This window comes from Panthera onca, chromosome Y, assembly GCF_046562875.1.
Source record: "Panthera onca isolate mPanOnc1 chromosome Y, mPanOnc1 haplotype 2, whole genome shotgun sequence".
Lineage (NCBI taxonomy): Eukaryota > Metazoa > Chordata > Mammalia > Carnivora > Felidae > Panthera > Panthera onca.
Genome location: NC_138358.1, coordinates 21,412,169 through 21,435,528, shown reverse-complemented (window position 1 = coordinate 21,435,528; position 23,360 = coordinate 21,412,169). Strand labels below are relative to the sequence as shown.

Here is a 23,360-nt window from a genome sequence, read left to right as displayed (position 1 = left end):
TAATGGTAGGAAAGCCAACTTAATATGGATCAAATAGAGTGCCACGCTAGGTCCCATTAGAAGAAATTGGAACTGGGGCACCTGGGTGGCTCAGTCGGTTGGGCAACGGACTTTGGCTCAGGTCATAACCTCACAGTTTGTGGGTTCGAGCCCTGCATCCAGCTCTGTGCTGATAGCTTAGAGCCTGGAGCCTACTTCGGATTCTGTGTCTCCCTCTCTTTCTGCCCCTCCCCAACTTGTGCTCTCTCTCTCTAAAATAAATAAACATTAAGAATAAATAAATAAAAAAAATAAGAAATAGGAACTTGGTTCTTGAGTCAAAATGGAAGGCACCTTAACTAGACAACCGACCAGAAGAGTCTACAAAAATTAACAGGAAGAAAAGATGATCTCCAAAGGAGGAAAAGCAGACTTTGCCAATGCCTTTGTCAAAATGAACAGCGTTAACGTAAGGAGTATTTAAATGTGTATGGCTGTGAGTGGGTGCTTTCCCAAACCATCTCAGCCCTCAAAAGAGAGGATTTTGACCTCCACCCCGTTCAAAGGCACTACCAGCCATCCAGGCAAGGAGACCAGCAGGCACCAAGGGGGTGACTCCATGAGAACTGGGAAGGGTGGGGTGCAAACACACCCACCAAGTGAGCATCAGTCCGCACCTCAGCGGGGAATGCCTCTGTGCTGCCGTTCACTTCGAAGGGCAACTCTTCAAAGTGGGATCAGTGCACCAGAAGGTGCCTGCAGTGGTTACGGGCCACCAAAAAGCCCTCCAGAGAGGTTCTGCCAAATTCCTCTCTCTTCACCAGCCACACTCAAGGATGGCCGCCTCCCTCTTCCTTTTATTTTAAATCCTCCCGCAACGGGGCGCCCGAGTGGCTCAGTCCGTCGAACACCGGACTTTTGATTTCAGCCCTCGTCATGATCTCATGGATCGTGAGTTTGAGCTCTGCATCGGGCTCAGCACTGATGGCTCGGAGCCTGCTTGGGATTCTCTCTCTTTTTCTCCCTCTGCCCCTCCCTTGCTCTTGCTCTCCCCCACTTCAAAATAAAGAAAGAAAGAAATAAGCAAGTAAATAAATATTTAAAAAATTTTAAATGCTCCCCTATCAGGTGTGGCCTCAGCCACTCAGTGATGGGGTGACACTTCCTGAGAGGGCCGATGTAGCAGACAGCGCTGGTTTAAGGTATAAGGCAGAAACGACATTCCTCCCAGTGTTACGGACTCACTGTATCCCCCTAAAATTTATACGCTTGCGTCCTCACCCCCAGGACCTCAGAATGTGACTATTTGGATGGAGGGTTATTGAAGAGGTAAGTAAGGTAAAATGAAGTCATCAGAGGGGACCCTGATCCAGCCTGGTGCCTTACAAGAGATCACGACACAGACACGTGGAGGGAAGACCACGTGAGGACGCGGGGAGGAGGTGGCTGTCTGCAAGTCATGAAAAACGCCTTGGGGGAAATGAGGCTGACATCTCGAACTTGGACTTCTGGCCTCCAGAAGAGTGAGAAGACAAATTTTTTTTTTTTTTTTTTGTGGATGCTACCCAGTCTCTGGTATTTTGTTACGATGGCCGGAATAAGCTACTGCATCCGACTTACGAGGGACCCCAAGTCAGCGGGGGAGCAGCTTTGCAGGAAGCAGACTTGTGCTGGCCAGAATGACGGGGCTTGGAGAGCTGGTACAAAACCTCAGAGAACAGAAGCCAGGAGACTGAGGGTCGGGTGTGGGCAGGGGACGCTGCCCACCATAGGGAAAGCTGGTACTAAGTGCACGCGATTGGATTTGCTCTCATGGGAGTGGGCTGATTTCAGCTCAAACCCCCCGTCTTCCCCAGGACTCATCCAGAAGTCACCCCCATCCTCTTTCCTCCAAGATTCTGAAGCACCACGTAACTTTTCACCAAAATTATACTTTATGTGTCACCTCTTCAGTGGTTAAGTATGGGTGTCTGTCCTTCCCTCCTACACTGTGAGGTCCTTGGGGAGCAGAACCTTTGTCCTATTTATCTTTATATAGAACAGAACCTTGACCCTCACAAAAATGTTCTCTATGTGGTTTACGTAAACAAGTAACTCTTATCTTGATGCCCTACTGTTGTCTCAACAGAATACAATGAAAACCATTCATTATCCTGCCCCATTATCAGATCAGTAATTTTTTTTTTAAGATTTTATTTCTAAGCAATCTCTACGCCCAGTGTGGGGCTCAAACTCACAACCCTGAGATCAAAAGTACCATGCTGTACTGACTGAGCCAGCCAGGCACCCCAGTGATTCATATTTTTTATAGACACACTTATATTGTTTTAAATTCATGCAGGGCACCTGGTGGCTCAGTTGATTGAGTGTCTGACTTCGGTTCAGGTCATGATGTCACAGTTTGTGAACCCGAGCCCCACGTTGGGCTCTGTGCTGACAGCTCAGAGCCTGGACCCTGCTTCGGATTCTGTGTCTCCCTCTCCCCCTCTGCCCTTTCCCCACTCGTGCTGTTTCTCTGTCTCTCAAAAATAAATAAAACATTTAAAAAATTTATGCAAAACATTAGGTATCTTAAAATCTTTGTATTACAGGATTTTATTTTTGGTGAGCAAAAGACAGTCCTTAACCTGAGTTTTCATTTCTTTTATTCCCAGATTTAATGTTTTAAGTACATTATTTCTTACTGATACTTCAAAAAACAAACATTCTCTGAAAAAAACTGGGAATGGCTTTTCAATGCTCCTATTCTAGAATTTCATTGAGTCCTGCCACTCTTTGAAAGTGCACACAATTCTGAAAATTGCTGGGTCTGTAGCTCAAAAGCAGAAAGCTTCTGGAACTAATTTCTTCAGGGTGGTTACACAGTCTGCTAGAAGACACAGCAATGATAAATGAAGCATATGGTCCCTCCCCCTGTTCCTCTTGACCCTTTCACTATTGATAGTGCCATTTACCACACACACACACACACACACACACACACACACACACACTGTACATTAGAGCTATTCATTAGGACTCTGTTCACCGCAGGGGCGCTAACTCTAACCACCACACAAACCCTCTGCAGGATCAGTGAAATACATACATGGCAGGAGCACAGGGGTGAAACCAGAGCTCGCACATGCAGGGTGCACCGAGCGCTCTCACAACTGCAACACAGCCTAGAAGTGGGCTTGGAAGAAAGAGTACAGCTGGTGCTGGGCACGTGACTTACCCAGAATGTATAGTAATAAAGCTGTGATTGTGTTTCTCAGAAACTGCTCGATTCCGTAGGTGTATTATTCAGCGGCCATTCCTTCTTACCCAGGGATTCTTGGTTTTAGCCATGCAGATAATTACACAGACTTCCTACACAAAATACCACTCGTGTCCCCTCAGAGCCACGTAAAGATTGGATATTCTCCTGTAAGGCTAACAGCACTCGAGTTTAAAGCCAAACGAAATAAAACCCCAGTATAGAAGGCTCTCAAAAGCAAACATTTAAATTGGTTATTTCTGCAACAGAACCCTGAATTTTGAGGTTAAGTGTTTAAATTTGAATATCACACCAATCACCAGAGATTCTCAAAGCATTAGAAAGATCTGTATTCAGTGACCCAATTGTGTAGTTTTATTTCCACTGTTCTATCAACCCTCTTTTTTTTTTTTAAATGTTTTATTTTTGAGAGAGTGTGCATGGGGGAGGGGCAGAGAGAGAGGGACAGAGGATCTGAAGCGAGCTCTGAGCTGACAGCAGCAAGCCTGATGTGGGGGCTGAACTCACGAACCGTGAGATCCTGACCTGAGCTAAAGGTGGACGCTCAACCGACTGAGCCACCCAGGTGCCCCTATCAGCCCTCTCAAAATAAGCTGATACCACAGGTCCTACAGTGTTCTACGCTTCCATCTCCCTCCCTCCTCGTGCGTATCAAGGGCGAGATGACACTATTGATTCATTTACTTAATCAGTCTAAATTCTATCCTCACTACAGTCAAACAGCTACACTGGCCACATTTGAGAACTACGGCACACAACGTGCTAATAACACTGCTACCATCCACCAGTCCTTCAGATCCTCTTGAGGAGCCAACGGACTTGATTTCTATTTTCGAGCTCGAAATAAGCCCGATTTAGAAAGGCTGGCTCCATTCCTTTCTGACAATCTTCGCAGGCAACTCCAATTTGGAGACCACGCCCCGGCAGCCCAGCTGTGTACTAGATCATTAAAGCATCCTTTCAACGAGCATTCTGGATAGAGCATTTCATTCAAGCACATTACACTGGATTTCTCATTCTGTGAACATAAAGAACCGTACTGTACAGAAAACACAGCAGCCATTTTAAGAACCAAAAAAAAAAAAAAAAAAAAAAAAGGCACGATGGCATCAGAAGACATCTTCGCCCTTGAGACGCTTCTGCTGGAGGCGGCGCAGGGCTACAGGCTCTGCTCAAACGGCACCACGTCTGCAGCGGGGACGCTGAGGTGCTGGAAACTGCATCCAGTTAGCAGCCATGCTGGATTTGGCAAAAAAACCACCAGAGGCCCAATCACGTGAACCAAGCATTCACCCACCATCGAGAAGGCCACCTCCAAGATGTCTTCTTAGCAACCCCAAATCCAGAATTCACCCACCTCGGATTAGGGCATCCCTCCTCGGCCCGGATGGTGGCAGAAAGTTGCCTGTGCTCACCAGCGTCCCCCACTTGCTGTTGTGGTTCGATGGCAGCTTCCTGCCAAGAGCAGCACAGTGAGACACCGAATCATCAAGCTGCCTTCCTCAAGACATCTATTATTATGAACCCCCTCATTGTGGGTTTGCCCCGCGAGCCTGTGCCGCGGAGGCGAGGACGCAGCCTGCCGCCTTGTAATGACACTCAGCCACAAGGCTCACAAGCTCCGCTCTCCAAACTGTTGTTTTTTAGTATTTATTTATTTTTGAGAGAGAGAGAGAGCGAGAGAGCGAGCTGGGGAGGGGCTGAGAGAGAGGGAGACAGGATCCGAAGCAGGCTCTGCACGGACAGCACACAGCCTGACACAGGGCTTGAACCCATGGACTGTGAGATGGTGACCTGAGCTGAAATCAAGAGACAGACGCTTGGGGCACCTGGGTGGTTCAGTCGGTTAAGCGTCTGACATTGCCTCAGGTCATGGTCTCACCGTCCTTGAGTTCAAGCCCCGTGTCAGACTGTGCTGACAGCTTGGACCCGGCTTCAGATTCTGTTTGTCTCTCTCTCTCTCTCCCCTCCCCCGCTTGCACTGTGTCTCTCAAAAATGAATAAACATTAAAAAAAAAAAAAGGCGCTCAACCGACTAAGGCTAGGCACCCCCTGAATATTGTGTATTGAACCTACTACTGGTTCTTTTTTAAAAAAAATTTTTTTTAATGTTTATTTATATTTTGAGAGAGAGAGAGAGAGAAAGAGGCGAGATGACACTGGAATGTTTTCTTTAAATTTCCTAGAAAGCTTGAAGTCAACTTTCAGCATTAGGACTCTTAGCTCATAGAAGCGCCTGGGTGGCTCAGTTAAAGCGTCTGACTCTTGGTTTCAGCTGGGGTCACGATCTCACAGTTTGTGAGTCTGCGACCCGCACTGGGCTCTGTGCTGATAGCATGGAGTCTGCTTGGGATTCTCCCCCCGCCCCTCCCCTGCTCATTCACTCGCTCTCTCTCAAAATAAACTTAAAAAAATTCTTTTTAATAAAAAAAATAAAAAGAATTCTCACCTTATAAAAAGTGCAACAGTTTAATGCATTGCATGTTTAATTACATTTGTTCTGGAGGAATCCAAACATATTTGAAAAAAAATACTACAAGGAACAAATATTAAAAATTTTAAAGGCCTCAGCATTTGAAGAGTGGCTATCGTGTATCATACACTGTCTTCACCCCTTTGCATTTCAGAGAACTGACCATTTTCTAGGCTTCCCCCCAAATTCTTTACGTGGTGTTAAGGTTGGGGCAAGCTAATTATGAGGAAAGACAGCCGAAGCAAGTGACGATGGGGAGGCCGGGGACTCAGGACAGGCACACGGATACGGAGTTAAATTGTCATGGATGTACCTGTTTAGTCCCCAGGTACCTTTCACACAAGTTGACACGAGAAGAGCCGGTGCACACAAACGATGCCCAAACGGCGGGACACAAGCGACACTGACATTGGGCCATCGTATTTTCAGGGCATCCTACATGTGCCTTAAGACAGCAGCCCGGGGCAGCTCTTCCTTGGTTGGGGCACAAACCTTACCTGTTTGTAGGGGTCTGTGGATGGTGAGGAACGGGACCTTCCATGAACGTACTGTGGCCTCTCGTGTTGATCCAGACCTGCGTCCAAGATGTCATCCGCTGAGTGATACCGCCCAGAACTCCTGGCTTCTAGAGTGTTTCTCTGTTCCCTCCAAGAGGCTTGATACTCAGTAAAGGTTCCAAGTCTCTGAGACGGTTCTGGTTTTCCCATGTTCGCCGTTTTTCCGTGACTGCTGGGGTTCTCTCCAAAGGAGGTCGTGTGGGCCCTGTTCTGGAACGAAGGCTCTGCACCTTCGTACCCGTGGCCCGCTGTCCGCGGCCTCTCCAGCTTCTCCTTCGGGAATCCACAGAGCGCTTGCCTCTGCCCAGGTCTCTGGTGAATGGGTCTGCTGCTTTCCTCAAAAAACTTGCACCTGTCGGCGAATGTGCCCACGGTGTCCTCGGACGCACCCGGGTGCCGGTGGGGGCGATCGGGCCCTGCGAGCCCCACCTCGTTCATTTTCTTGGGTTCGGAGTACGATTTCAGCTTCTGTTGCACCGTGAACCGTTTCCGGGCCCCAATGCGGGGAACGTGCGGCAGGCCCCCTCCAGACGGGGACGGCTTGGGCAGGCCCCCCTCCCAGAAGTGGGGGGCGGCATCCAGATGTGTGCTGTGCTCCTCAGTCCGCGGCTCTGCTGACCCCGCGGGACGATCGGCCGGGCTGGGCTCCAAGTCGCGGCGCTTAAAGGACGTGGCCCTCAGGACCCGGGCTTGGGCCTCCTTCAGGTGGTCTTTATAGGTGCCCCGGAAGGAACCTTCTGGGGAGGCGCCGGGGACGCCTCCCGGCTCCACCTGCCAGCCGCTGGCCTCCCGAGCCGCCTCGTCGGCCCCAGCCAGCGCCACCGTGCTTCTGCTCTTCTGCAGGTTGGCTCGGCGCATCTGGACCTCGTTCCTCAGGGTGGTGGCAAAGCGGTCGCTTCTCCGGGTGGCTCTGCCCACCTGGCCATCGAACGGGGGCGGCCTTTCGGCACCAGCTCCCGGGCCGTCGTCGGGCGGGCGCGCCCCCTCCCGGGCCAGCGAGTGCAGCATAGGTGTCTTCTGAGGGGAGATCTTGCTGCTTTCTCCCGCGGCCCACAGGAAGCCGTCGGCGGCTTCCTTCCCCGCGGCTCCTGCCCAGTGGGCGGCTGTCTGTGGCTCCTCGCTTCCCATGGGGTGGCCCTTGGCTGCCTGGTCGCTCTCACGGGTGTGCGGGGCCTCCTCCTCGTGCTGGCGGATGTGACCCCAGGGCCCGTGGCCCATCGGGTGCTCAGTGGGGAGTTCGTGGGCTTCTGCGGCCCTGTCAGACTGCCAGTATTCCTCGTGGGGCTGTCCCGCCTGGGCGCTTGCCTGTGGGCACTGTCTGCTGGTCACACAGTAGTAGCGGCTCTGCCCACCGCTGTCGCCCTTCTGCTCAGTGGCACCGGGCCACCTGAGCCGAGCGGGGCCGTCGTCCTGGACACGGTGGGCAGAAGGCTCCTGGCAGCCACCAGGGACGGCCACACAGTGCTGCTCCCTCAGCGACGAGGCGGCCCTGGGGCCGTCGTGGCAGAAGGGACTCTCGTCACTGTACTGGCGCGGGTGCTGGCAGCCAAAGGAGGCCTGCGGGAAACGCACGTCCGTGCTGGACAGGGAGGCCTGAAGCCGGCCAGGGGCCCCCGGGAGGCCGCCCGGCCTGTGGTCAGGGGTCGGCACCCCACCGTCCAGGGGGACGTGGGGCGCAGGGCCCGAGCTCCCGACTCTCTTCCCATTGCCGGGCCGTGCCGGCCTCCACTGCTGACTGGTGGGCTCTGATCTCCAGTCACTGCGGGGCTGGGCCCGGGGTGGGCCTGGAAAGTGCTGCACACTGGCGGTGTCTGAGAGTGGAGGGCCCTGGGCCTTCTCGTGGCTCTTGGTGGCAGTGAAGCTGTCACTGCGGAGAGGGGGAGGTGGTGGAGGAGGGGAGGAAGGTGCTTTTCTCTTATCGGGGACATACCAAACCGGTCCCAAATTTGATTTCCCAGGGGTGGCCAGCTTGGTCTCAGGACTGTCCTCTGGCCTGGGGCTTCTGCTGCCGTCACGGGGGGCCCGGGGTGGCAAGTACCCGAGCCTGTCCTCCAGGCCCTGGGGGTCACTGGCAGCCTGGCCCTGCCGGCCGCCCGGCCTGGAGGCCTCCCCCAGGCCCACGTTGTAGAGGATGTTCTCTGCAGAGGACGCATCAGCCTTGGGCAAGGTGTGGTCGGGCGTGCTGGAGCTGGTGGAGAATGAGCCGTAAGCTGAGTCCCGCTTGCTCGGGCCGCCCAGGTGGTCGATGCTGCCATTGGACCTGGCGGCGGAGAGGCGTCTGGAGGGGTAGGGCTGGGAAGGGTGGTCCAGGCTGTCGACGCTCCCCAGGGAACTAAAGTGGTCAGAGGTACGCTGTAGATTCGTGTGCTCCCACGTGCCAGACAGGTCATGGGAGGAAGAACTAGGAGGAAAGAACCAGAGAGAAGAGTTTGCTTTTGAAGCGAGCAATAGTAAAGGGGACAAATGAGGAGAGCAGGACCAAGAACACAGCTGGCCCCACACAGAAACGTCCAGATGCCGGGGCGCCCGGGTGGCTCAGTGGGTTAAGCGTTCAACTTCGGCTCGGGTCATGATCTCACGGCTCGTGAGTTTGAGCTGCGCGTCGGGCTCTGTGCTGACAGCTCAGAGCCTGGATGGAGCCTGCTTCGGATTCTATGTCTCCCTCTCTCTCTGTCCCTCCTCTGCTCGCATTCTGTCTCTCTCTCTCTCTCTCTCTCTCTCTCTCTCTCTCAAAAATAAATTAACATTAAAGACTTTTTTAAAAAAGATTATTCTGTGACCCGTGAAAATGACAGGAAATTCACATTGCAGCACTCACAGATAAGCTGTGATTGGAACACAATTATGGCCATTTGTTTACACACTGTTTGTGAATACTTCTGAGCTACAACGGCAGAGCTGGGTACCTGCAACCGACAGAGACCCATGAAGCCTAAAATATTCCCTACCTGCCCCCTCAAAGAACAAGACTGTGGACCCCGGGGTTTAGCGTATAAAAGGATTCTTCTTATGGATTACTAAAACCGAAGAAGCAATCAAATGACAGTAATTTTCTCTTTTCTTTTTAAAATTTTTTTACGTTTATTTATTTATTTTGAGAGAGAGAGAGAGAGAGGGAGAGAGAGAGAGCAGGGAGGGGCAGAGAGAGAGGGAGAGAGGGAGAATCCAAAACAGGCTCTGAGCTGTCAGCGCAGAGCCCGATGTGGGGCTCGAACTCACGAACAGTGAGACCAGGACAAGTTGGATGCTTAACCGAGTGAGCCGCCCCAGTGCCCCAAATAACGATAATTTTCAAATTAAAAGGGGAAATCCAGAGATAGCGTTACTTTTCCACACCCAAATATTAAAGTACCAAGAGCTCCTCTTAACTCTCAGTTAATGGAATATTTGATAAAGGACCCAAGCCACAGGCTTTCTTAGCAAAACAAACACTGCCGTGCTCAGGGGACTCATTAACTTGACAGAGTTCACTGGAGCTGTACCTGAATGCCAAAAATACTGGTTCTGAAGCAGGATGGGGCCTAAGACAGGGAAATACAAAATCAGGTTTGTTGCTACAAGCTGGGAGATATGTTTGTTAAGGAATCAGTTATTCTATGAGGTAGTGACAGTGTATATAGGAGGCTAATGGCTCTCGATGGTAAAACTACTTATCCAAGCATGTTAAAAATGCTTCCGTGGGGAGCCTGGGTGACTCAGTCAGTTGAGCATCCCACTCTTGATTTTGGCTCAGATTACGGTCTTACAGTTTCTGGTTTCAAGCCCCGTGTGGGGCTCTGAGCTGGCAGCGTGGAGCCTGCTTGGGATTCTCTGTCTCCCTAGCTCTCTACCTATTCCCCTACTCTCTCTCTCTCTCTCTCTCTCTCTCAAAAATAAATATTTAAAAAAAGAAAAAACTGTTTTCATTAAAGTTCAACAAAGCTGGAACATTCAGGCTTCAAGGTAAGAAACAAAAAACAAGAAAAACTACCACAACCCTGGCAACTTTAGGTTTGGGGAGAACCAGGATGAATGGGAAAAATGTGTGATTAGGGCAAGGACACAGGAAACCGAACTGGCGAAATCACTCTTAAAACAAACACAAGGGTTGGGATGAGCACTGGGTGTTGTATGGAAACCAATTTGACAATAAACTTCATATATTGGAAAAAAAATAAATAAATAAAAATAAAATTGCAACCCACTCCCCCAAAAAAACAAAAACAAAAACAAAACACAAGGGGCGCCTGGGTGGCTCAGTGGGTTAAGCGTCCGACTCTTGATGTTGGCTCAGGTCACGGTCTCAGGGTTTGTGAGTTGGAGCCACAAGTCGGGCTCTGGGCTGACAGCGCAGAGCCTCCCTGGGATTCTGTCTCTCCCTCTCTCTCTGCCCCTCCCCTGTTCTTGTGTGCTCCCTCTCTCACTCTCTCTCTCTCTCTCTCTCTCCCTCTCTCTCTCTCTCTCTCTCAAAAAAAACAAACATTTAGAAAAGCACGTCACTGACCATTTATAAAACAAACAAATGAACAAGAGAACCAACGAAAACACACAACAAGGGCTCCATCTACAAGTTCTGAGGATACGGCAGCTACCGGGGACAGTGACATTGTCCTGAAGGCAGGGGACTGTTGGCTTGTATACCCTTTCCTAAAAGGACAGAGCAGTGCCCCTCTCAGACAGAACAGGAGGCGGTTCTCCTGCACCCTCCCCTCAGTGCCCTGGAGGTGATTTCTCTGTAACATTTGAGGTCTGGGCAGCTATAAATAGTGCCCAGCACCGTTCCCACATGCATGTGGGCAGCAAACGTGATTCTGTCATCAACAAACCACCAAATGGGCTTAATGGAAATCGTATTACTTTACATCACTTTGATAATGAAAATAAAAGGCCCACTTTTCACTTAACTTTTACTACGCAGTTGAGAATCTGTGGTTTTTCAAAAATACCCTGGACTCCAAATACCATCATCTCTTGTCACTTTCAACAGGTCAATGCACTGAGATGTATTGCCTTCACAGAAGTACTTCAGAAGTTTGTAGCAGACCGGTGTTTACTAATGATCAAAAACTGATTTTGAGATGGTTACGTTAGCTCTACACACACAGGCACAAATGCCCTTCCATAACAGATATGCACGCACACTCACATACACAAACACATACATTCAAGCACACACGCGCAAGCATGCACTTGCATACATGTGCACACGCCACACTTACAGATACACCTGTACATATACATACATATACACACTCATACATGGGCTCGCACACACCCAAAGCCACCCTGCTTAAAAAATATTAAGTTTACTTATTTATTTGGGGGGGGGGGTGAGAGAGGGTGAGAGGGAGACAAGAGACAATCCCAAGCAGGCTCTGCACTGTCAGCGAGAAGCCCGAAGCTGGGCTTGAAGCATGAGATCGTGACCTGAGCCGAAGTCGGACGCTTAACCCACTGAGGCAGCCAGGCGTCTCCCCCCGTCTCTAAAAATTTTTTTAAGTTTATTTATTTATTTTGAGAGAGGGAGACAGAGCCATCATCCTTTTAATATGAGACTTGTGAGGACGCTGGCCACTCACCCAAGGTGGCCAGGAGAGGCCTCCTCCAGCCAACACCCCTGTGGTGTGGCCACACACCTGCCTGACACATTAGCCCTTCTGGCCCTGAAATGTGGACTCCAGGTAGCCCAGAACTCCCCCTCCATCCACTGACCTACAACTCCCAGCATCTGGGTCTCCTGCTCAGTGGGAAAGCACCCCTGGGCCCCCGAGGCTGGATGGCACCCTGGCATGTGGGCTGTGAAGCCCTGATTTCCTCTATAAGGAGAGCCCTGGGGGCTGGGGAAAGGGTGTTGATGCTTAAGAGAACGGCCTGGGAGCCTCGCTGGAATACACTTGCCGAACCCTTAGGCAGAGCCTGTCTTCTTTTTCTTAAGATTTTTTAATGTTTATTTATTTTTGAGAGACAGAGAAAGACAGAGTGTGAGGGGGGAGGGGCAGCAAGAGACAGGGGGACAGAATCTCAAGTAGGCTCCAGGCTCCGAGCTGTCAGCACAGAGCCCGACGTGGGGCTCGAACTCACGGACCGTGAGATTATGACCTGAGCCCAAGTCAGAGGCTCAACCAACTGAGCCACCCAGGCGCCCCGCTTCTGCCTTCTAATGTGCACATAAAAGTCTCAGAAGAAGGGTGGTTGCTGTAGACACATGGGTGGACGGACAGCCCTCCCACTCAGCTCAGGACCACCGACCTGGCTGGCCCAAAGGGATTCAGCCCAAAAAGGTAAGTCGCCAAGCTCCTGATTTATTAAACAACATAAATGAGAAAGCACACTTGTTCATCCTTGCCCTTGGTGTTTTAGTTTTTGTTTTCTTTTTTTTTAATGTTAATTTTTTTTTTTTTTTTGAGAGAGAGAGAGAGAGAGAGAGAGACATAGAGAGAGAGAGAGAGAGAGAGACAGAGACACAAAGTGTGGGCAGGGGCGGGGGAAGAGAGAGAGGGAGACACAGAATCCAAAGCAGGTTCCAGGCTCTGAGCTGTCAGCATAGAGCCTGACATGGGGTTTGCGAACCACGAGATCATGACCTGAGCCGAAGTCAGATGCTTAACCAACTGGGCCACCCAGGTGCTCCTAGTTTTTGTTTTCAAGGCTTGGACACCTACCTACCCAGTGAAGAATTTAGACATTTCTACTGGTAATGGTGTGTCAGCAGCTTTTCCTCATCAGAAAAAAAGCCTCTGACTGTTGATTTCGGCTCAGGTCATGATTGTACCGTTTGTGAGTTAGAGACCTGCATGGGGCTCTGCGCTGACAGTGCAGAACCTGCTTGGGATTCTCTCTCTCTTCCTCTCTCTCTGCTCCTCCACCACTGGCACGGTGTCTCTCTCTCTCTCTCTCAAAATAAATAAATTAAAAAAAAAAAGAGGGGTGCCTGGGTGGCTCAGTTGGTTAAGCATAGGACTTTGACTCAGGTCATGATCTCGCCGTTCATGAATTCAAGCCCCAAATCGGGCTCTATGCTGACTGCTCAGAGTCTGGAGCCTCCTTCAGATTCTGTGTCTCCCTCTCTCTCTCTGCCCCTCCTCTGCTCACTCTTTGTCTCTCTGTCTCAAAGACAGATAAATGTTAAAAAAAAAAAAAAAAAGAAAGGAAAGGAATGAAAAGAAAAGAAAAGAAAAGAAAAGAAAAGAAAAGAAAAGAAAAGAAAAGAAAAGAAAAGAAAAGAAAAGAAAAGAAAATAAAATCACGCTGAAGTCAAGAAAGGTGCTGTTGTGGCAGGGCTGGGAAGTCATGGGCGTTGGTGGAATGTCGAACACCGTCCATCCCAGTGGGAAACAGTGCCTACCTGGGGTGGTGACGGCCGTGCCAGGAAGGACAGGAGCTGGCAGAGGGGAACGGAGATGCTGATGTGTCGGGGTGGCTATCAGAGAACTTGGTGGCATGCCAGGAGTGAGGCCTCCAGCTCAGTTCATTCTTCCTGAAAAGAACAAAAAAACAAAAAAAAACGCAGACAACTCAGGAATTGCAAATAAAGGACAACCCTGTGCCAAGACGGGAGTGAGACACGGAAATATGTTACAGCTACTCCCGCGTGACTGATAGCATTGATTCCGGGGCTTTCCACGGTATCTGGATATGAAAAATTGTTAACTTTTATTAATGCAGAACCCATCCTAAGGCAGAGTGAGAGTCATGAGCTCCAAAATGTGAACTAAGCCTTATTCTTCAATTTTTGCTCTAAACAGGTAAATAAATCTTGTCCTCGCCTCAGCCATCAGTAGGACCCTGGAAGGACTCTTCTGTCTTTCCTGTTTCAGCATAGCTAGGCACACAGCCGTCAGCCTCCTTGAGGAGGAGAGATGCACTAGAGAGAAGTGCAGGGGGTCCCCAGCTCAGCCGGGTCACACACAGTTTAGACCACTTCCTTTTTTTTAAAGTTTATTTATTTATTTTGAGAGAGAGACAGAGAGCAGGGGAGGGGCAGAGAGAGAGAGACAGAGAGAGAGAGAGAGAGAGTCCTGAGCAGGTTCTGCACTGTGAGCACAAAGCCCATCGCAGGGCTCCAACTCCTGCACCGTGAAATCACGACCTGAGCCAAAAGCAAGAGTCAGATGCTTAACCGACTGACCCCCAGGCATCCCTGGATGACTTCTATTTACTCACTTCACTAAGTAAACGCAGACATCTTGACATTAACTGAGACTAGCAGAGGCGCATTCATTCCTCTGAGCCTCTCAAGTGCCTGTGAAGTCAGCTAAGGGTCCCCATCGTGTGAATTCATGATGCCCTAGAACGACGACTCTAGTCCGTTCAGCCAGGACTTGTGAACACAGTATGCAGCGTCTTCCTGGGCTCCTGCGTCCCTGTCCGCACCCTCCCATCGGTGGCTTATTCTTTTTTTGGCTACACCGCCTGGGAATGATAAGGGAGGTTCAGTCGCAAATCCCTACAGCTGCCATGTAAATGTTCACAGAGCATCCAAGAAAACGGTGGTGTGTGAGGAGAGCCACGCACCTGCTTCTCCCAGTCTCCATGTCTCCACGTCTCCAATTTGGGACAGAACTTGCTCACTGTGGCCAGTCGGCAGCTCAAGAGGCTCAAACCGAGCCTCTCTAGATGCTTGACAGAGAGCAGACATTCTTCCAGGCAGGCAAAGACATTAAAGGATATTAATGTTAAAAGCATATTAAAGAAACCTGGGGTGCTTGGGTGGCTCAGTCAGTTCAGCGTCTGATTCTTGACTTCGGCTCAGGTCGTGATCCCAGCGTCATGAGATTGAGCCCCACGATGGGCTCTGGGCTGGGTGTGGAGCCTGCTTGGGACTCTCTCTCCTCCTCTGCCCTTGCCCGGCTCGTGTGTTCGAACACACACACGCTCTTTCAAAACAGTAGTAAAGAGGATTAAAGAAATCTGAAAAGTATGTATAACTTAAACCTTCTGGCAACTCACGGGGCGCCTGAGTGGCCGAGTCACTTAAGTGTCTGACTCTTGATTGCGGCGCAGGTCGTGACCTCACGGTTCCTGTGTTCCAGCCACGCTGACAGTGTGGAGCCTGCTTGGGATTCTCTCTCTCTCCCTCTCTCTCTCTGCGCCTCCCTCAAAAACAAATACATAAACGTTAAAGTAAAAACGTTCTGACAACTCATAATTAAGGAGGAAAAGTAGATGGGTGGCAAAATGTGGAATGTGTTGACTTCAGGAGTTTCCCCATGAACAAGAGCAAAAAAACAGACAACTTCATCACACCACAGAAGTAAGGGGATTGAAATCCCAAAGTGTACCTCGTCGAGTTTCTCCAAATCCTCGTGAGGAAGGTTCTGGCTACGTGAGTCTCGTGTTCAGGTGGCATTTTCTGTGCTATCGCATCAAGGATGTGTTTCATCTTCCTTTATACTTAATTAATGAAGGAAATAAACTAGACTGAGAGTGGAGGCAAAGGAAACAAATAAAAAAAGGAAGCCTGAAAAAGAAAATGCCTTATAATCTGTGGCAACGTGTTCCAACCCAGCACATGGCAAGACTGGGATATGCGCTGGCTGACTTGGGGGTGGGGGGCAGCAGGGCTCCAAGAGTGCACGCACTCCCTCCTTTTTAAAAAGACAATACAGGGGTGCCTGCGTGGCTCAGTCGGTTAAGTGGCCGACTTCGGCTCAGGTCATGATCTCACAGTCTGTGAGTTCGAGCCCCGCGTTGGGCTCTGTGCTGACAGCTCAGAGCCTGGAGCCCGTTTCAGATTCTGTGTCTCCCTCCCTCTCTCTCTCTCTCTCTCTCTCTCTCTCTCTCTCTGCCCCTCCCCTGCTCATGTTCTGTCTCTTGCTCTCTCAAAAACAGCTAAACATTAAAAAATAAAATAAAAAAATAACACATATAGATGCATGTCTATTCCAAGAAGACATAGTTGACAACCACAGCAGAAATTAAGAGCTTTAAAAAAAAAAATCACCCAGTGAAAAGGTTGTACCTATAAGCTACACATAAGGATATTCTGGCTATTGGGGATAGTGACGTTTTCCTAAAACATAATGGGCTTTTCATCAGGTCCTTTGAATTTCCTAGTGCATAATGAATGTATTTGGGAAGGTTCCAGCTACCTTCTGTTTCTCAGCCCCTCTGACTACCTAAAACGGCTGGATTCATGCCAATAAGAGAGAGGACGACGTTCTGGACCCAAGTGTTCATTCAATCACAATGCTGTGAGGATGCTGGTCTGGCAGGCTGTGGGGAAAGAGCTCTCTGGCGCCACCTAGTGGTCTCACACAGCCACTGTCCCTCTGGCTGCGTTTCAGACAGACCCAGATGAACAGAAACAAGAACAGATTTAAGGTCTTCATTTTCACAAGATCGTGGGCTTTCTTCTCGCACAAGATACACACTCAGGTGGCTTTAAGCCATTCAGCCGCCAGAAATGTGGGGACCCTGAGGAGTGCACAGGTCACAGGATGTGCCAGGACAGGAGAGCACAAGTCCCCAGTTTGAGGGCCTGGGTGAAACCACTATGCCATACTTGGTTCTTAGTGGTATCCACCCTGGCCACCCGCAGAGCCATGAGCATTAGAAGTGAGTAAATGCGGGGTGCCGGGGTGGCTCCGTTGGTTAAGCATGAGACTCTTGTCTTCCGCTCAGGTCATGATATCTCACGGCTCGTGAGTTCAAGCCCCACATCGGGCTCTGTGCTGATGGTGCAGAGCCTGCTTGGGATTCTCTCTCTCTCCCTCTCTCTCTGCCCCTCCCCTGCTCCCTCTGTCTCTCTCACACACAAAATAAATAAATAAACTTAAAAAAATTTTTTTTAAATAATAAAATACAGAGGTGCCTGGGTGGCTCAGTCAGTTAAGCGTCTGACTTCAGTTCAAGTCATGATCTCACCGTTTGTGAGTTCAAGCCCCGCATCGGGATCCGTGCTGACAGCTCAGAGCCTGGAGCCTGCTTCAGATTCTGTGTCTCCCTCTCTCTGACCCTCCCCCATTCAGGCTCTGTTCTCTCTGTCTCAAAAATAAACATTAAATTTTTTTAAAGTAATAATAAAATACAATGAAATCTCAACAAAATTGTACCGACATTCTTCTCAAAGCTAGAACAAACAATCCTAAAATTTGTATGGAACCACAAAAGCCCCGAATAGCCAAAGTAATATTGAAAAAGAAAACCAAAGCAGGAAGCATCATAATCCCAGACTTTAGCCTCTATTACAAAGCTGTAATCATCAAGACGGTATGGTATTGGCACAAAAACAGACACATAGACCAATGGAACAGAATAGAGAACGCAGAATTGGACCCACAAATGTATGGCCAATTAATCTTTGACAAAGCAGGAAAGAGTATCCAATGGAAAAAAGACAGTCTCGTTAGCAAATGGTGCTGGGAGAACTGGACAGCAACATGCAGAAGAATGAAACTAGACCATTTCTTACACCATACACAAAGTAAACTCAACATGGATGAAAGACCTAAACATGAGACAGGAAGCCATCAAAACCCTAGAGGAGGAAGCAGGCAACTACCTCTTTGACCTCAGCCCCAGCAATTTCTTGCTCAACACATCACCAAAGACGAGGAATTAAAAGCAAAAATGAACTATTGGGACCTCATCAAGATAAAAAGCTTCTGCACAGTGAAGGAAACAATCAACAAAACAAAAAGGCAACCGACGGAATGAGAGAAGATACCTGCAAAGGACATATCGGATAAAGGGCTAGTACCCAAAATCTATACAGAACTTATCAAACTCAGAACCTGAAAAACAAATAATCCACTGAAGAAATGGGTGGAAGACATGAACAGACACTTCTCCAAAGAAGACCTCCAGATGACCAACTGACACATGAAAAGATGCTCAACGTCACTCACCATCAGGGAAATAAAAATCAAAGCCACACTGATATACCACCTCACACTGGTCAGGGTGGCTAAAATGCACAACAGGAGACTATATAGATGCTGGAGAGGATGTGGAGAAACGGGAACCCTCTTGCACTGTTGGTGGGAATGCAAACTGGTGCAGCCGCTCTGGAAAACAGTGTGGAGGCTCCTCAAAAAATTAAAAATAGAACCACTCTATGACCCATCAATAGGACTACTAGGAATTTATCCAAAGGATACAGGAGTGTTGATTCATGGGGGCACATGTACCACAATGTTTACAGCAGCGCTTTCAACAACAGCCAAATTATGGAAAGAGCCTAAATGTCCATCAACTGACGAATGGATAAAGAAGATGTGGTTTATATATACAATGGAGTACTACTTGGCAATGAGAAAGAATGGAACCCAGCCATTTGCAGCAACGTGGAAGGAACTGGAGGGTATTATGCTGAGTGAAATAAATGAGTCAGAAAATGACAGATACCGTATGTTTTTGCTCATATGTGGATCTTGAGAAACTTAACAGAAGAGCATGGGGGAAGAGAAGGAAAAAAATAGTTACAGAGAGGGAGGGAGGCAAACCATAAGAGACTCTTAAATACAGAGAACAAACTGAGGGTTGATGGAGGAGGGGAGAGGGGAAAATGGGTGATGGGCATTGAGGAGGGCGCTTGTTGGGATGAGCACTGGGTGTTGTATTAAGCGATGAACCATGGGAATCTACCCCAAAAACCAAGAGCACGCTTTACACACCTTATGTTACACAATTTGACAGTAAATTATATTACAAAGATTAAAAAAAAAAAATTCCCTCTGGAAAAAAAATAATAAATAAAATAAAAACAAAGAAAGGAGTAAATGCAAAATGGCATACAGCAAACCAGTCCCGAATCACTCCTTCCTGTGGGATGTCTGCTATGGTCGAGACAGCCCCAAGACAAATATCGAACAGGAATGAATAGGGACGCTACGGAAAGAATGCTCCCTCCTTGGCCGCAGTCAGATGTAAGCCAACTGGAGAGACCGGTAAGGAAGCCCATTCTGGGAGGGAGAAACACAGAGGGTGATTTCTGGCCTCGCAAACAGCCATGGGGGGCGAATGGGAGCGCTAGAGCCACAAAGGCCTGTGCAGCCCAACCCAGAGACGCCGAAGGTCCTGCTTCTGAGCAGGTGCTGCGGGCAGGGATGTGACAGACGGACCAGCAACGCCCCACGTTGAGCCTGGGGCTGCGCAATCCCAGAATCACTGGATAGGCAGTGGGGCTTCGTCCGTGCTCACACCGGGCCAGGGTCAGCCCAGTGTATGTAGGAAAGGAATCCTGTTTGTTCAAACGGCTGTTGATGTTTGGAATCCTTAAAACACATGCTTATTGTAGAAAATATGGAATATTTAAAAATTAAAAGGCCAAAAAGACGCCCAAGGAAAAGAAGCCATGATCTAAAGACAGCCCTCTGCATGACCTCCTCTCTGTCTCTAGACAATTTGGAGAAGCCTGCAGACTCCGTGTCTCCATTTCACTCTGCGGCCCGCCTGGTTTTGGGAGTATTCTCTCATGCCACTGTCACTCTTCCCAAATGGCACCTCTAATCAGTGCTTACTATTCCTTTCATATAAATACAGAAAAGCCATAGTACTGGCTACGAACATTTTCTGCTCCTACAGATGAAATTATTCATCCTAATGAGGGTTGTTCCCCCGAAGCCTTTCCCACAAATTACATACCAAGATTAATAAAAATTTACTTCAATTTTTAGAAATAATTTTATAAGCGAGGTAGTCTTTGGGGGATTTTTGGAAGGACAGGGTTTACACCACAAATATGAAAAATGCTAGCATATCATTTAAAATTAAGAATGAATCCAGGGCCGCCTGCGTGGCTCAGTCGGTTAAGCGTCTGGCTTCAGCCCAGGTCATGATCTCATGGTTTGTGAGTTCGAGCCCTGCATCGGGCTCCGTGATGACAGCTCAGAGCCTGGAGCCTGCTTTAGATTCTGTGTCCCCCTCTCTCTCTGCCCCCCTCCCATGCTCGTGTGCACTCTCTCTCTTAAAAAAGGAATTATTAAAATAAATGCTTCAGTGAAATGTTTGTCATTCTCATAAAGAACAGAATCCCTTCCTTGCCTAAAAAAAAGTTTCGTGACTGCTGGGTTATTTTCATAGCCTTTTAGAATGAAGCCAACAGGCACCACCTCACAAAACAAACAGTCTGTGCTTGGTCACCACAAGCTGCGTCAGCCTGACCGTACCGGACCCGCTGGCTGGGAGGCCGGGGAGGCCAGAGGGGGAGGCCAGGTGCCTTGGCTTTGGGTGTGCATTGTGCCGGGGGTTATGATGGGATCTGGGGCTTTTAGGCAACCCTGGGGTTGGAGAAGGCTCCTTGGCGGGAGGAAATCAATAGTGATCCGTTGGGGGCATCTTAGAGAAAAGAATCGGGGGCCCGAGGGGGGAAGAGGCCTGGATTTCAGAGAAGGGGTGGTCTGGGCAGGACTGCAAAGGTGCCTCGGTGACCCGTGGGTGAGGGGAACAGCCCTGTGTGAAGACTTTAGAATTCAAGGAAAGGAGGGGGTACAGGCCAGCAGGGGAGGTGGAAGGTGGTGGGGGGGTGGTGTGCACTGGAGAGGGTGACTGCAAGCACCCTTTTTAGTCCTTCAAAAGGAAACACATAAAAACCAGCACTCTACAAACACAAAATGAACCTTGTTCTGACCCAGCCAAGCCTGTGGATGACTACGTCCTGAGCAGCCTCTCCCTCTGCTGGTCTGTCTACCTCCTGCCAGATCAATCTCCTAGCCACGCTGCTCTAGACAGCTCTTGCTCTCACTCCAGAACCTTCAACTGCTCACAGCTGCCACAGGAGCCCAAGCTCCCACATTCTCAGGCATCTAGCCAAGCTGTGGTCTGGAGGGTGCCCCTGGGCCAGCAGCGTGGGCATCAGCTGGAGACACATGTGGGCAGGCTGGTGGCCTTGCACTAGCCCTCCCGGCAGCTCAGAGGCAAGCTCAGGGCCAGCACTGTTCTGCCCCCAGCCACCTAGTCACCCGTCCCCCTGCAGTCCGTTTGCCTGCACCCCCTCTGCCCTTCCCTGGTATTGCCGAGGTAGGACCAGATTTGCGGCTCAAACCTGGCTCAGCCTTCCAAGGGCAGGTCAGTGGCCCAGCCTCAGGTAAGACTCTGCTGCAGTCTGCTTCCCGGCCTCCTCACATCTGTTGGCTCACCACCTGTCACAGCTTTCCCAATCCAGGCCTATGAGAGCATCCTCAGCAGGCAGCTCCTGGACGGCAGGACCTAATGGTATGATTGCACGGAGCGCTTCTAACACGTTACACGAATGTATGAAGACACAGGGCCGAGCACTCGAGAAACGGCAAAGGGCTCCCTTCCCCGGCGGTGGTCAGACAACATACTGCTGTGGACGGTGATGTCATGCTGGATTGAATCCATATAGCCCTATGGGATGCGAGCCACAGAGTTCCCGCCTTTATACATGAGAAGAATTAAGATAAAAATTCCCAAATGGCCTAAAGAGCTGAGACTGATACAGGACATCAAAGCTGCATTTGGAACAAACGCCAGGCTGAGAGGCAGCATTCCCACAGGATGAAAGAGGCGGGGCGCCCTAGCCCTGCCTGTAACCCTGCCGCATCGCCACCCATAGCTGCTTCCAAGAACATCGGTGCCAACCAATGTCAGGGCTGCGTGCAGACCCACCTGCTGCAGGACAGCTCCAAGGAGCCAGGAGCAGAGGGGCTCCCAGCACAACACAGGGGCGGTGCGGAGTTCACTGCAGCTTAGTGGCATCCAGAAAACAAAGCAGGCTGCAAGAAATGTGCTCGTAGCGAGCACAGCTGTTGTCACTAGACTTGAAAGCCGCTTTCTTGAAATCTCTAACTCGGCCCGAAGTCTGGCTAACCCTCTCAGCCTCCAGCGAAGAACCTCTACCCTTGGGTGTTAATCTGCTCCTGAACGCAAGCTTAGGGGCTGTAATTAGAGACACAAAAGGATTTAAGGCCGCCGGCAAAGAGGCAGAAAATCACATGAACCAACCCTATCGATAATCCGGACCCGGCAAAACTACCTGCAACACCGGATGATGGTTTGAGAGTACCATAAATGATGAGGTGGGCAGGCGTGCTTCGTTGTAACCAAAACTATCTGTTCCCATACGAAGTTGAAAAAAAAAAAAAAAAAGCCAGAGCAGTTGCAAGCTTTCCAAAGTAATGGATAGCGTGGTATTTAAAAGAAATTTTCCCGAGGATATTTGAAATTATATGTACATTTTAGAAGCTGAGGCTATGGTAATTTTGCCTCCAAAGAGAGAGAGGAGGACTGTGTCCCAGCACTCTTCATGTCATTTCAGTGCACATTCGATAGGATCAGAGCGCAGCAGCCTTAACCCCAGGTCTGAGCAAGACGCCCCCTTTCCCAACACGCTGTGCGCATCAGGCAGACCCTGAGCACATCTCCCGAGGCTGATCTAGTAGGATCAGGAAAATGCCACAAGTGACCCGGTTTCTGGTGTTCACCTGTTCCGAGCCCATCTTAGGCCATGGTGTACCCTCTGTGCCTGCCCAGGACAACAGCCGTGGCTGTCTGTGAAAACACAGGCACAGGAGCCACTCCAGACCCGCCCGGCAGCCCTCCCAGGGAGGTGGCCTGGACACACAGGACAAAGGTGCAGATGACGACTGTCAGCGACACAGAAGAAAAGGTTACCGCATCCGCCCCGAACTTTCCAGTGAGTAGCACTTCCTTCCTCCGCCAAGCAAAGTCGGAACAACAGAGTAGCCCGGAGGGAAGATCTAGGAAGGAGCTTTCGGCTCAGACTCTCTTCATGGCCTAACAGTTCACCTGACTCCCGGGCAGACACCCCCGCCCCCTCCCTGACCACCTGGGCATCGTGCAGGAGAACAGATGTGCACTTGGTGGGGATCACGGTTACAGGTCTCTGTTTCCAGCTGACCCCACACGGGGAGAAAGGAAGCGCTCTCTCTCTTGTGTCTGGGAAAGAAACTTCACAGGGAGAGATAAAGAGCCGCTCGCACCTCCTGACTCACCTTCCCTTCCCGGCTCCTAAGCGATGACAAGATAGCACTGCCCACGGCCCAGGAAACCAGACGCCACGGCTTTGTCCAAGCGGCTCCCCTCGATCCCATCCTGCCTACTCGCTCCCCTGATCACCACACGCAACAAAACAAAACAAGCCTACGGGTAAGAGATACACTAGCAGGAAGGAGTTAGCATGTGAACC

At 49.9% G+C, this 23,360-nt stretch overlaps 2 protein-coding genes across 3 annotated transcripts in view; one reads left to right on the top strand and one right to left on the bottom strand.

Moving 5' to 3' along the window:
* Positions 1 to 23,360, top strand: part of LOC145714947 (eukaryotic translation initiation factor 1A, X-chromosomal) — a 795,969-nt gene that overhangs the window by 649,700 nt on the left and 122,909 nt on the right. The gene's annotated exons all lie outside the window — the stretch shown is intronic.
* On the bottom strand, positions 4,411 to 21,537 carry LOC145714990 (protein Shroom2-like). Its single transcript, XM_081794580.1, has 5 exons — positions 21,437 to 21,537; positions 13,593 to 13,724; positions 6,209 to 8,669; positions 4,596 to 4,693; positions 4,411 to 4,477 (listed from the first exon to the last, which is right to left on the bottom strand). The coding sequence occupies exons 1-5, from the start codon at positions 21,535 to 21,537 to the stop codon at positions 4,411 to 4,413; spliced, it is 2,859 nt and encodes a 952-aa protein (XP_081650706.1).